General features: G+C 31.1%; 2 protein-coding genes across 8 annotated transcripts in view; both read right to left on the reverse strand.

The window, feature by feature from the left end:
• The window catches only part of LOC129907024 (RNA-binding protein FUS), a 101,663-nt gene that overhangs the window by 81,957 nt on the left and 5,166 nt on the right, over window positions 1-14,540 (reverse strand). For 4 of the 6 annotated variants that reach the window (XM_055983057.1, XM_055983059.1, XM_055983060.1 and 1 more), the window contains exons 2-6: window positions 14,201-14,280; window positions 13,999-14,122; window positions 10,485-10,559; window positions 10,089-10,377; window positions 9,714-10,011 (exon numbers count right to left, since the gene is read on the reverse strand). In XM_055983057.1, coding sequence (XP_055839032.1) covers window positions 9,802-10,011; window positions 10,089-10,377; window positions 10,485-10,559; window positions 13,999-14,122; window positions 14,201-14,252 — 750 coding nt within the window. In that variant the 5' untranslated portion in view covers window positions 14,253-14,280 and the 3' untranslated portion in view covers window positions 9,714-9,801. Of the gene's footprint in view, window positions 1-9,709; window positions 10,012-10,088; window positions 10,378-10,484; window positions 10,560-13,998; window positions 14,123-14,200; window positions 14,281-14,540 lie in introns of those variants that run through there. The other 2 variants (XM_055983058.1, XM_055983062.1) reach the window with 2 other exon arrangements.
• On the reverse strand, window positions 1,503-6,730 carry LOC129907017 (uncharacterized). 2 transcript variants are annotated; one of them, XM_055983050.1, is made up of 6 exons: window positions 6,572-6,730; window positions 4,287-4,311; window positions 3,885-3,905; window positions 3,605-3,697; window positions 1,805-3,545; window positions 1,503-1,741 (listed from the first exon to the last, which is right to left on the reverse strand). In XM_055983050.1, the coding sequence occupies exons 1-6, from the start codon at window positions 6,618-6,620 to the stop codon at window positions 1,589-1,591; spliced, it is 2,082 nt and encodes a 693-aa protein (XP_055839025.1). In that variant the 5' UTR covers window positions 6,621-6,730; the 3' UTR covers window positions 1,503-1,588. The 2 variants fall into 2 exon arrangements, with proteins under 2 accessions (XP_055839025.1, XP_055839026.1); XM_055983051.1 differs by lacking the exon at window positions 3,885-3,905.

Consider the following 14,540-nt stretch of genomic DNA (forward strand, 5'->3'; position numbering starts at 1 on the left):
GCAAAAGAAAACAACAACAATTGACATTAGCTTCCGACTACATCCTTCAATTATAGTTCTGGCTTAACTCAATTCACACAGCAACAAAATAAATTTGATCCCTTTTTTAATAAAACGTCAAAATTTAATCGTGGTAGAAAATTTAGCCAACATTTTAACCCAATTCCAACATGGCCTGAGTTTTGAACCCAAAGTGCTATTCGCACCTATAAATCTACCTACGGTTAGAAAAATTAACAGTTAACGCTGTTATAATTCTTCTAAGAACATTCTTAGGAGTCTCTTATAGTAAGATTATAGGTGCGATGAAAAATTTACTATAAGCATTGTATAAAGCTTCTCTAGAGTTTTGTATAGTGTCACATAGTGTCACACTATAATGTTGTTGGTAAGTGCTTAAAGTGTTATACTATAATGAAGATAATGGGGAAGTGTTTGATTTTTATTCGCACTCAAAAATTCTCAAGTGCGTTATTGTAATTATTTATTTTGTTTTAAATAGTTAAAATAAAATTTATAAAAACAATTAAAATTGGTGTAAATTTTAAAATATTTCTCTTTTAAACAAATAGTACCAACCTAGTTCTTCGCATAAACCTGGCTTATGAAAATAAGTTAACATTAAAACAAAAGTCAATTTAAATGCAACACAATTTCATTTCTTTTAATTTCTCCTCCTTTTATTTCTCCTCTCTCACTTTTTATTTTTTCTCCTTCTTATAATTTATATGTTCTGCAATTTGTCAATATTTTTCAACTGAGACTTCTCCAAAAATTTCGTTTCAAATTAGCAACGTACAATTTAAACCTGGTAAAATGGTAAATATGGTAAACTAAGCGTCCAATCCATTCAAAATTTTGACACATTTACAAATGCCACTTTTTGCAAAAATTGGGAAAAGAGGATGAGCATTTTGGAGGTTTCGCGGCCATTAATGAAATTTGTATCAAATGAAGGATATACCTTAGGTAAAACTTTTACTTTGGACGTTTCGCTATATTGCATTAAGAATGTTAGATATTGCAATGATAGTATTGTTTTAAGTAAAAATTTAATTATATTTTCATTTTAATCATATTCTGTCGTTTTCCCTGAGCTTGAAAAATCAATCTTGAATATCCGACCAATAGGACTCATAATATTAGCTTTACAAAGCAACAGTGTCGAGTCTTTTTTCGAGAGTTTTCAAATGTTTAAAACTAACAATAAATTGAACAAAAACTCTAAAAAGTGTTGTTTTAAAAAGGCTATGTTTTAGTATCTATGGGCAGTGGCGTAGCGATAGGGGGGGGGGGGGGGGGGGACCGATCAAAGCTGTCCTACTAACAATTTTGCTTCTATAATGCTTTACAGAAGCAACAATTGCATCTGTAAAGCTTTATAGAACCAAAATTGTTTGTCGGGTGCTAAGCGCATAGAGAATTTCCCTGTAGCTATAGGCAGCCCAACAAAAAATGCCGAAGCAAAAACAATGCTGCTGAATTTGTAAAAAAAAAACAAAATTAATTAAATTGTTTTTAATTTTAACAAAATAAAGTCTTTAAAACTTGAATAAATTTACACTGCAATATAAATCCTATATTTCTCTTATGAATGAATGCTGTAGGTGCTGACTTTTCCATTATCATCCAGAGTAGTAGTAGCAGCTTTGTAACCAGCTTGTCTACCATTGATATCATGATTTTCAGACTCAGCTGTTGAGAGCAGATTGTAGTTGTTTGGTCTTCCATCAGAACCGAACTATACAAAAAAAAAAAAAACAATAAAAGACTTATCTTTACAAAACAACATTCAACTCATTACCTGAGTACCAGAAGCCCATTTCGAACTCTTTTCCCATGATTTAGTACGGTAACCACTACCACCGTCTCCAACCAGCAAATTACCTGATCCTAGACCACCAAATGAGCTAGTTCCATCCAAATTCAATTGTGAACTTCCAGTACGGAATCCTCCGAAACCAACGTCTTGAGCTTGTAACCTGGCCAAACGTTCCGATTCGGTCATATAGCGTCCTAGACCAGATGATGTTTGTAATCCAGAATCAAAGATCGATGAGTGAGAACCAAAGGTGGAAGTAGTTGGAACAACCAAAGCACTATTAAGGCTATTTGTAGCGTACAAACTATTGGCATCAACTAAAGAACTAGATGCACCCAAACCAGTTACAATGGGAACCAAATTGGAACCGGCATTTCTTGAAGACTGAGACGAAGTGTAACTAGAATGAGAATTCAAAGCTGGAGCTGTGTAAATAACACTTGGGCGAGCTTGAGACTTTGAGCTTTTGTGAGTGTAACTGTATTCAGAAGCACCGCCACCTGGTGTAATAATGGTGCTGTAAGTTGGAGCAATTTGACTGTTTGCAATGCTCTCCGATAATCGACTGTAGGAGTTTTCACTGGGGAAGTAAGTGACTCCGGGCACAGTCTGTGAATGGCTGTTGAGTAGAGATGAGTGTGAGCTTAGTCCAACTGATGGAACTATAGCCAAAGGAGCTGCTTGAGATTGAGAAGAGAATTTCCTCATCTGCGAGTAACTTTCCGATCCGGTAGATGGAGCAATATATAGGGGAACAGGCTGAGCCTTGACTACTTTCTCACTTCGGTGTGAGTAACTCTCTGAGGTACCACTGGGAGATGAGTAGATGATTGATGGTTGACTTTGAATACGTTGTGAACGATGGTGGGTGTAGCTTTCAGAGGCACCACTTGGAGTATAGACAGTTGGAATTGCAGCTTGCTGAATACGTTGTTCTCGATGATGGGTGTAGCTCTCTGATCCACCAACAGGTGAGCTAATGTACACTGGAGCAGCTTGATTTTGGACACGACGTTCTTCATGGTGGGAGTAACTTTCTGCGCCTCCAGATGGAGCTACATAGATAGGAGCAGCTTGATTTTGGACACGACGTTCTTCATGGTGGGTGTAGCTTTCTGAGCCTCCAGATGGAGCAACGTAGACAGGAGCAGCTTGATTTTGAACACGACGTTCCTCATGGTGGGAGTAGCTTTCTGAACCTCCAGCTGGAGCTACATAGACAGGAGCAGCCTGGTTTTGAACACGACGTTCTTCATGGTGGGAGTAGCTTTCTGCACCTCCTGACGGTCCACTCACGTAAACTGGTGCAGCCTGACTTTGAACTCGCGATTCATGGTGACGCGAGTACGATTCGGAACCTCCTACAACAGGAGATGTGATAACCACTGGAGAACTTCCGCCTTCGACACGTCTTTCTGATTGTTCTGAAAAACTCTCAGAACCACCTACACCAGCACTAACGGGAATGACAATTGGTCCCGCGCCAGCATTTTGTGATGAGCTGTATTCTGTGTTGAATGATGATGCTGATCCAGCACCAGCACCGACGGCAACGCCAGCATTTAAATATTCATCTTGCAGAACTTGTTGGGTGTCAGATTGACTGCTGCTACTAGCGCTGTTGTAGGATGAGGAAGAACCTCTTGAGCTCAAACCACTTGCTCCTACAGTTCCAACGCCATATGAGTCGACATCTTCCAATGATGATTGGAGTTGTTGTTGACTAAAATGTCGTCCATGAGTATTTTCGAACAATTTGGACAGAAATATAAGTAAACCTACCCAGCATCTGAACTAGAAAGATATCCACCTCCTAATCTCTCATTGACAATCCTTTTAGCATCACCTACAGTTTGTGAGTGTTGTGAATAGTGACTTAAGTAAAAAATAAAATAATTTATTAATTAAAGGAAAAATCAATAAATTTAATATTTTTTGTTTGCCAATTTTTTGAATTTTTGTTTATTTTTTTTTCTGGGTGTACCATAAATGCCAATTAGGAAATTTTGTTTAAAATTTTTTTATAACAAAACTAACCAAAATGGGGTTTCCTGGTACTTACATATCACGAATCGAATTAACTCTAAAAATAATTCGATTATTTTTTGTTATTACTCAAGTAAAGATTCGTCATTCATTTGAAAATATTAAAATTAAAATTAAATTGTTATTAATTTTATTTAATTTAAATAAAATACAAGTTTACAAGTTATACTTCTTTATTATTGATTTATTAAAACCGAATGGGTAAACAAACAGAATTTATTTACTAGTGGCAAATAAAAAATTAAACAGATCTAATGTCTAAGTGACATTTCAAAAAAAACCTATATAAAAGTTTCAAAATGGCCGCTAAAATGTCAATTTGATCTTGTATAACGCGCCAAAAGAAGTATAACTTCAAAAATAGTTTTAAGCTTAAAAAAAAAAAATAAAATAAAGAAAAAATTAAAAACATACATACCTCGAATGAAGGTCTGTTGGAAAATCTAAAAATAAATAATTTTAAAAAAATGGTTTGCAACAATGATGATTTAAAAAATTTTTTATCAATTGCTAAATATATTCAAAAATTTATTCGACTCAGCTATCTTATCAGTGGTGAACCCGAATGTCATGAATTTTGGGAAAAAGTTCTTATTCACAATAATCACTTGATATTTTTTTCATGAATAGGCACCTCCTACTTATTTTCGATTCTGGGGTAAAATTATCAAATTTTTTGGGTAAACCCAACAAAAGCTTCTAAGCTACAGTTCGATCTTTTTTTCATTTTGGGATTGGAATTAGTTGTTTAATATTTGTTTGGGTTCAGGTGTAGAATTTTAGTTACACAGCGTTTTATAGGAGTCTCCGCACAAACAAATCAGTTTCGTTGGCGTTTTTTCATACGAAAACATTGTTTATTGTGCTAGGCAGAGACTTTAAATGTCAATAAGTGACCCTAATTCTGCCTTGATCTTTAGAATTCTTAAAAAGCTCAATTTGTTAATTCCATTCGTATCGGAAATTTGAAACGATTCCCGAAGAAAAAATCACGGATTCGTACGTTTTGGAAATTTTTATACAAATCGTCTTTACGGTCGGATTTTTTGGTTATTTTTTTCTTTGTTTGGGAATCGTAAAAAATTTCCGATTTGAATGGAATTTGTGATATAACAGCGAATTTTTACTTTAGGATTTGCTCAGTTAACATTATTAATCCAAAACTGGAGGAAAAGCTTTATAGCCTGTTTTTACTTTAGCCCAATTTCGAATGTTAAATCGTATTGTTAAAAAATTTTAATATGAAATTTAAACTGACCTAATTTGCGAAATTATATCTCATTTGGACTATAGTGAAAACAGGGATCGAATTACGGCATACGTTCGTTAACGGATGGTTGCTATGTGTCCCTATCATTTTTTAATAAGTAAATAGAGACAGAAATAGTCAAAACGTTAACGTATGATCGTAATCGTGTGCCGTAATTCGACCCCAGTTATCAACACGAAAATTTTAAATATTTTTTGTCAATATCGTTTAACGTTACACATATAAAATTACACATTAAAAATTTATTTTTTGTTGACACTTTCAATGCAGCCTAAATGAGATAATTTCGCTCATTAGCTCAGTTCAAATTTCAAATTTAAAAATTTTTGAACTTGATCTAGAACAAAATTTCCAAGATTCCAAGGAGTCAGATTTTTTATATAGTCAAGTGACCGCTCTATGTACTAATAAGAAACCCGAAACTTGACTAACTTTTTAGTCCCGTTTGCACCAACCACTTTGCATTTTGCAACTTTGCAAATTCTGTTGCACCAAACTCCAATTTGCAAAGAGGAAATTATTTTTTTTTGAAAAGTAAAACAAAAATTCCTTCTTTGCAAATTTTGTTGCACCAACCACAAATTTGCAAAGCACAAATTACTTTTCTAGAAAGTGCAAAGTTTTGCCAATTTGCAAAGAATTCTTTGATTGCGTTGCACCAAACAAAAAAACTTTGCACTTTCCATTTCAAATTCTGCAAAGTTTTGCATTAATATGCAAAGACAAAATTTCATTTACGGATGGCCATTTCTCGTGTAAAGCTCGGGTATACTAAATGATAATTTAAAATGAATCGCTTTGAATGACTTTTTGAAGATGAATAGTATAGTCTAAGTAACTGTAACCAAAAAAATAACAAATGATAAAGTAAAGTGCAATAAAATTTCACATTTCTATTAACTGCTTTACTTTGCAAATTTTCAAATTACGCAAAGTTCCATTTTTAGTTGGTGCAACGCCCGCACTTTTTGCTTTGCAAAAAAAAAAAAAACATTAAGAAATTGCAAAGAAGTCGGGAACTTTTAATTTTTGGTGAAACACTTTGCACTTTTACTTTGCAAAAAAGTATTTATTTTGCAAAGTTGCAAAATGCAAAGTGCAAAGGGATTGGTGCAATAGGGCCCTGGTCTTTGCCCGAAACAAAACAGGGGTATGTACTGAGTTTTCTAATTAGGTTAAATTTACCTTATAATTCACATTCACATTTTATAATAACTGTTATTTGAGTAAAAATTAACTCCATATTTTTCGTTAAAAGTTTTATTATAGTCAAGACCTTGATATGATGAAATTTGGAAGTAAAACAATTTACTACGTAAAAAATTGTAATTTTTTTATTTTTAAATATTTTTAATATCCTTTTTCCACAAGCATTCACCGTTGATAAATTTTGATAAAACTTTCACTTATATATTTTTTGTTTGTTAAATTACCTGCCACAGCAGCACTCAAGCACAAAGCTAATACTATAAAATACTTCATATTAACTTTTGAAGTTTTAAAAATAACGAACAAGAAAAACCAATCCAAAATCCCAATGCTGTTCGATGTAACTTATTTGATTATGAACCACCAACTGAATTAATATTTTTTCTTAAATGGACCAAAATCCAATCAACGAAATTATTAATTTTGAATCAAGAAAAAAAAAAATGGAAATTTCGTATGTATATAAAATTTATAGAGATAATGATAAGGTTTATCAGTTCAAATTTATACTCTCACTGCTAATCTAAATGATTTAAATCATTATAACGCAAAAAAAAAAATTATATATAAAAGCATGTGCCTTTATAATTTATATTTTTATATAGAAAATCAATGATGAACACTATTTATATGGCTAAGATCGAGGAAAAGCTTGTTGAAATGAATTTAAACAAATTAAACAAAAAATATATTTTAACCTTATTAATCTCATCATGAAGCTTTTTCTAATTTCATTGAATAAAAATAAAATGATAAGAGCAACTAAAGTTTGGAAAAAAAATTTTTTTTACAAATATTAAAGTTGATGTAACTAGTTCACGGGCATCTCTATCTGAAACGCTGATAAAGGAACAGTTTAATTCCTTTAAAACCAAATCATATTGTTATCAAATGTAGAATTACAATGACGAATTAAGTTATTAATTTATACTTGAAATCTTTATTATTGAAGATGAAACTTTAAGTACCAAACTATAAATATGAGAATTGGTTTTGATATTTTCAGCAAGCTTTGACGAGATGATGTCACAAAAATGGTTACATACATGATCGATCAAATCAAAAACCATTTATTTTTGTTGAAAGTGTTGCCAATTTTACTGTTTTTTCTTACAACATATTATAGAACAATTATTGACTTGCCCCATAAGTGATCTAACCCCCACTTTCCCTACAATTTTTTTTATATTATTAAAAAAAAAAGTGGTTTGCAATTTTCAAAAACAATATTAATCAACATTTAAACGACTTTTTAAAAAAATTTATCGATCCATTTTCAAAAAATTCATTTTCCAAAAAATGGTTGGAAAAGTTACACAATATTAAATTGAAAAACTTGAAAAGTTCCTCAAAACACCTGTGGAGATCTGTTGCCGATGACCAGTCACCAGTTTAGGAAGTACCGTTGTATAGACATGGTCGATATAATTATTTTGAGCTGAAAAAATAAGCTTTATTTATTATAAGTTGTCATAAAAAATGGATTTAAAGGTGATTATTTTTTAAGGTTTCACTTATAGGTACCACGTGTGAATAGCACACATGATTTTTTTTTTCATATAAAAACGCTGCCGGTACACCAAAACCTCGAAAGCAAATGGAAAACGACATGAGATGTGTCAATTCCGAATTCGTTTCAATGTTTCTTTATTATTATAAAAACTAGGAAAAAACCGAAAAAAAAATTGATAATAACAGCTGACAAAAGTCGTCCAACAATTAAAATATCAATTTTGATAATATCATATCATTTTGACATTTTTTAATGTAAGGTGGATGGTGAAAATTTCACTTTGACAATTAAAATATAATTTTGACATTGTTTTAATTTTAGGTGGATATCCTGATAATAAAAATGTTGTTTTAATATTTTAATTATCATAAACACATTTTATAGAGCATTTTTTGGTTGATATTTAAAAACGTTAATTTGATATTTAAAAAATGTTAAATTGATATTGGTTTTTTTTCGGTGTAGGATTTTCATGCACTTAAAAACGACAAGTATGCGCTTAAAATATGCTCATAAAAATATAGAAAGTATACACTTAAAATATGCATTTATATCCACATAATTTACTAAACTATAAATTTTTCTTTAAAAAAATTATGCGTTACTTGAAATGATGATGAAAATTATATATTAAAACCTTGAAAGAAAACACTGGAGGGGTTGTGAAATACATTATTCTATAAAAACAAATAAACTTAATATGTTTTTATATATTGGTATTCATGAAACGGTGTAAACTCTGGGAAATCTGGTAAACCGTAAACGTGGTAAAGTGTCAAAATTGTGTATGGGTCTTACAGTTATGGCGTTTTTAATTGGCAATCCCAATTGAACAGTTTTATTTTTTTTTCCAAAGAATCTGAAGTTTGGTGTGAATGTATTGGTTGAGTTTGACCTGTGTAATATATATGTGTATTCGCGCCAAATATGACATTGGTCAAGTGTGACATCTGACATTTAAATCTATGAATGTGTGATTCTGCTTCTGATTCTGTTTTTAAGACCAGAAGAGAAATTCTCTTTTTTTTCAGAATCAGAACTGTCAGTTGTGCCCAATTGAACGCATTCAGATTGTTTTTTTTTTTTTGCTTCCAGATTGCCAATTAAAAACGCCATTAGTTTAGCACATTTACCATTTTACCAGGTTTACCCGGATTATGCACCATTGCATGAATACGAATGAAAAAGAATATCAAATCTGTTTTCAAGTGTATAATTTTATAATTTTTTTTACCGACTTCCAAAAAGGAGGAGGTATTCAATTCGTCTGTATTTTTTTTGTTTTATTTTTTTATGTAAAAAATATGCACTAACGATGCCATTTTAAAGGAAATTTTCTGATTCGTATACATACATAATTCGTTTTTTTGCTTCCAAGGTGTTCCCAAAAAAAATATATGCATTTTCATGGAAATCCGATCCCTTATTATAACTTTAAAACAAAAGACTATACACGCAGAAAAAAGTGTCACCTTAAAATAAGGTGATATCCGCTTAAAATAAGGTGATTCCATTTAAACTCAGTTAAATTTAATGTGAACTTCATCTTATTTTTATGTGAATGTTCATCTAAAAAAAAAACCTACCAAAAATAAAAATTTTAAAATTATAGTCAAACTTTAGCTTTACTTGCAGTTTATCATATTTATTTCCAACCGTGAGATGGCACAGTGGCTGCCCTGTTTAAATTGTAAGTTCGAAGAACTCATTTTCTGAATTTCAATTTAAAATCGAGGTCAAATTGATAAGTTTGCTCCAAAATATAAGACAACAAAATTCGTTCACCATAATGATTTATTATTGAATATTGTCTTTTTTTTTTTTGACTAAATGATAACCTTTTAAATAACTTTTTTTGTTACATTTTATTTATTAAAGCAAATTTTATAGACATTTCACAAACATAAAATAATGAATAAAATCATATAAAGTTTGACATCTCTAAGAATGAACACGATATGTTGTGACTTTGCCATTATCATTAATTGTAGTTGAAGCACCACGTTGATTAGTCTTCTTGCCATTAACATCAGATGAACTTGAATAAGAACTAACAGAAACACCACGGTAGCCACCACCACCACCACCACTACCACCTCCATTTCCGGTATCAGAATCGTCTGAAAATCTAGTATCGATATTGGGAACGCTCTGAAAATATAAAAGAAACACCATAATATAAAATTCTTAACAATATTCCTAATATTTTTGTATGTGTATCAACTTACAGGATTCTCTGGGTAAATTGAAGCAGTTTGACGTCCACCGCCCGGACCATAACTTCCACTAGCTGAAGCATAGTTTGGTGCATAGTTACCAGAATCGTAATTTGATGATCCTGATCTAGTTCCATAACCAGATCCGGATCCAGAACCAGATCCAGATCGAGTTCCATATCCAGTTCCATAACCAGATCCGTATCCGGAGCCACCTGATGCACCATAAGCTGCTGCTTGAGACTGACGTCGCAGATTATCAAAGAATCTTTGTTGATGGGAGAATTGCTCTTGGAAAAGTCTAAAATGTAGTTAATTAAATATTCTATTATTTTCTGATTTTTAAAATAAAATAATATTTTTATATAAAAAAGATGTTTTAAAAAGAAATTTACAATATTTACATACTCATCAAAATCAGGAACATTAGAAGCTTCAGCAAATGCAGATGCATCACTTGATGCAAACACAGAAGAAATTGCTCTATAAGTTGAATTAATAAGCATTTTATGTATATAATACAAAGCATTAGAATGAAGTTAGAGCTTTAAGCTAAATAATGTATAAGATGATTTATTATTTAATATTAAATGTAATCTGTTTAAATCTCATATGATAAAATTTTAAAACAAAAAATAATTTGAGACCTTCTTCATAAACTGTATTTGTGTGATGAAGTTAAGTTGATGATAGTTTCCAAAACAATGTTATGAACTGACTTCTCCAACACCTGAAATTGCAGCTCATACGTTATAGGACTATAATACTTCACAATCCTCTAAGGTTCTACAAAAAATGGGGACTAGAGATTAATGCTAGCAAACTTTAACACGAATGATGAAGAGGATGGGAGACAAAACGGAGTTCTGGAGCACTCCAGCATTAGATTTGTGAGATTCATCCAATCCAACTTGTATTTATTGGTTGTTTCAAACCCATTGAAGAAGAGATTCATTGAAACTAAAAGCACGCAATTAAGATAAGAAAGCTTGATCCAATATTTACAATTCTTTCATTTAAACATGATTTAATAAATACAAATTAACCCTATTTTCTATCCCTTGTACTGCATTCTATGACAAACATGTGGCATAGTCTTATACCATGGCATCTATATTAGTAGTATAGCAAAGCCCAGTACACAACTTATAAACTGAACATGTTATGTTGAGTCACTGTGGCGTATGCTTAACTTTTTTTTCTATATCTAACCCTTAAACCCCTAAGACCGTCTACAGACGGTCTTCGTTTAAATCAAGTTGTCTTCTAACTGAATAATTTTTCCGCACCCACCTCCAAAGAAGTTTTATGCAGGTTGAATTCACCTCTACAACAGTACCACCTTGAAGCTTATGGGTAGAATAGTTCTATAGATATAGTCAATTCTATCAAGAATTTGATGCGAAAAGGTGTACAAATTAATTGGAAAATTTGGTCAAATTAAATTATTAAAAAAAATATTTTCCAATAGTTCAATCAACACGGGAATTTTTTGGTAAAAAAAGAGGTATAATATTTTCCTATATTGTTTTTTATTTGATTTGTGAAACACAAAATTTTTGTGAAAATCGAATTTTTGTGAAGACCGTCTGTAGGCGGTCTTAGTGGCTAAACAGTGAAAAATTGTCCAAAATTTTCCACCAATGTTTTATTGGTTCTTAGTTTTGTTTACCAGAATCAAAAGTTTTTATGCTTTTTTTTTCAGTAAAATAATAATGTCTCGTCAGAGTGATAGAAACAAAGCTTGTGATAGGTGGAAAAAAGTAAATCTATCTGCCTTCAATGACGAAGAAATCGCAGATGTGAATCCGAAGATTATATCAAGGTTTTCGAAAAACTATAGTTGAAATCGCAGATGTGAATCCGAAGATTATATCAAGGTTTTCGAAAAACTATAGTTGTAATGAGCTCTCACCTGAAGACAGCAAATTCGTGACTGCTTGCAGCTCATAGACACTTCGTCATTTGTGCTGTTAATTTTTTTTAGAATGTGAGCAACCTCAGCTTGAATTTGACTGAAGGATCAACACAAGTGTCAAGAGAAGTTGTAAAAAAAAGTTACAAACGATGAAGCTCTAATCCAGCTAACTTTTTCTGCAGGAACGCAACAAGATCAAGAACCAAATTTGGCAACTCCGTTTGAGTCGAAAAAGAACTCCGTCGCCGTTAACTACTGAAGAAGCTTCAGGACCTTCAACTATGCCATCAGCTGGTGGCTTCAATGGAGCTAGTTAGTATTGCACACATAAGAATATATGCATGTGCAAGACTAACAACCAGATGTGGCAACGCCGTTTAAGCCAAAAATATTGCTCGGTCACCGTTGCCCGCCGAAGAAGGTCAAGCTTTTCAATTATGACATCAGCTGGTCGCTTCAATAGAGGAATGAACTTGCGTTTAGGGGGAAAGCTGATTTTCCGCCTGAAATAAAAAAAAAACTTCAAACACCTTTTAAGTGTTTCTCATACTTCTCCACTGACACGGTCTAATAGATTTGATATCCCTTGTAACAAATCGGGATGATATAAAAAAAAAAGTTTAAACAAAATTCCAGTTTGTCAAACATGGAAGGTATATTTGAGTTTTGATTTGTATGTCCATTTTTCCATATTGCAACATCGAAGCATTGGAGCGAAGAAGGGTTTCGGCTTATTATACCTGACTGTTTATCAAAAAACAAATTTGAGCAAATTCACAAAATATTATATCGTTCAACGACAAGTTTTAACGTGTAAAGAAAGGTTATGTGGGTTAAGATGTTGAACGAAAAAAAATTGTACATTGTATAAAATGTCCGAAACACACATTTTGTACAAAATGCATACGCATTTGCATTTTTTCAAAATTAAAGAACTTTTTAAAACATTTCTTAGAAAATAATTTGTAATTTTGAAATGAATAAAACATTTATTTTGGATTTGAATCATTTCTTAATTGTTATATTTTCTTAACAGTTAACCACTAAGACCGTCTACAGACAGTGTTCCGTTTTTTCCACCTGGCGCTTCCAGGTGACATTTTTTGGATAAAAGGGCATCATATTCGTATTTTTCAGCCTAAAGTCATATAAGAACCAAAATTCCTATAAAAAAATATCTTATATTTTAATGTCAGTGGTTTAAGGGCTAAACAAAAAGGTGTCGTTTTGTAAAATTTTAAATATTTGGTTTGTCATCTTTAACTTTTTTTTAATAACAAATTCATATATCAGGTTCTAAAGCCAATAATGCTATGCACGACTGGGTCGCACGTATTTGCTCTTGTAGTTCAAAGTAACTTTATCTTTAATATCTATTGGAAATTTTTTTTTACATTTTACAATTCATTTCATTTTACATTTTACACTTCAAAATTATGTCTGTAAATTTTGAATAAAATTGACTTATGCTTTGATGAAATATATGAACGTAAAAATTATGTCAATTTTTGAAAAACGGCAACGCCATATTTCCGTTCTCCGAATTTTTGAGAAAAACAAAAACACAGTTTTGTTAGAATCAATAAAAATCGAATTTTTTTTTCTACACGAAACCAATACGTGGCCTATAATATAAAAATAAGTTTTCAATAAATAAATTATTTTGCCTACTACATAGATATTTTGTTTTTGAGAAATTCTATTTTTTTCTTTTTTTTATTTTTTCTTTACTAAAGTTATAACTCTTTAATTATAGAGATATTTTATAAAGGTCACGTAAACTAAATTCTTATCCATGAATTGACAAAGATTATTGCTGTTTTTGTTATTTTTTTTTTGCGTGATATGTAACATATCTAAAGTATTTTCTTCTGAATGAATTCTTTTCTCTGAGTGTATTTTTGTCTATTTAACCCATTTACTCAAATTAAGCTGTAATCACCAAATATGTACAATAGATTATAGAACAAAATTATTTAACTTAACTTTAAATTGGGAGTTTACCTGTTTTGATGATTTTGCTGGGCCATAATTTGTTGAGTTAGTTTTTGATGAAATTCATAAGGATCAACAAATCCGTAATCTGGGGCGTAATTTCTTCCGTTATCGATGTATCGTTTTTGTTGAGCTTTAGAAGTAAAATAAAAAAAAATTCATAAATGTTAATTTTTTGATTTTATTAAAAAAAAAATATATATATTTATACATGTATTGGCAGATCCAAGCATTACTGCACAAGCAAGAATTATCTTCCACATACTTCCTTATTTATATTTATTTTTCTTTCTAGAAAATAGATACAAAAGAAAAATATATCAGTTTTTTTTTTTGATAAATAATAAGAATAATTTTAAATTAATTTTAGTTTAAATTTTATAATGAATGTGAAAAAAATATATACAAAATTGTTTTTAAATTCACGAAAACACATTTTCATTGTGTGAACCAGTGAGCTATTTGATTTCTTATATAACAAAGAATTTTTGAGATTAAAAAAATTTTGAACAAAATAAATTTTTCAAACGTTTCAAACATTTCTTTAATCA

This window comes from Episyrphus balteatus, chromosome 1, assembly GCF_945859705.1.
Source record: "Episyrphus balteatus chromosome 1, idEpiBalt1.1, whole genome shotgun sequence".
NCBI classification, from domain to species: Eukaryota; Metazoa; Arthropoda; class Insecta; order Diptera; family Syrphidae; genus Episyrphus; species Episyrphus balteatus.

What these genes read in the sequence shown, in the direction of transcription:
- LOC129907017 (XM_055983050.1), bottom strand. Translation starts at nt 6,620, where the DNA reads ATGAAGTATTTTATAGTATTAGCTTTGTGCTTGAGTGCTGCTGTGGCA. An exon ending in CCAACAGACCTTCATTCGAG is followed by an intron (nt 3,906 to 4,286) that starts GTATGTATGTTT and finishes AATTATTTTTAG; the next exon opens with AGTTAATTCGATTCGTGATA. An exon ending in AATGGGCTTCTGGTACTCAG is followed by an intron (nt 1,742 to 1,804) that starts GTAATGAGTTGA and finishes TTTTTTGTATAG; the next exon opens with TTCGGTTCTGATGGAAGACC.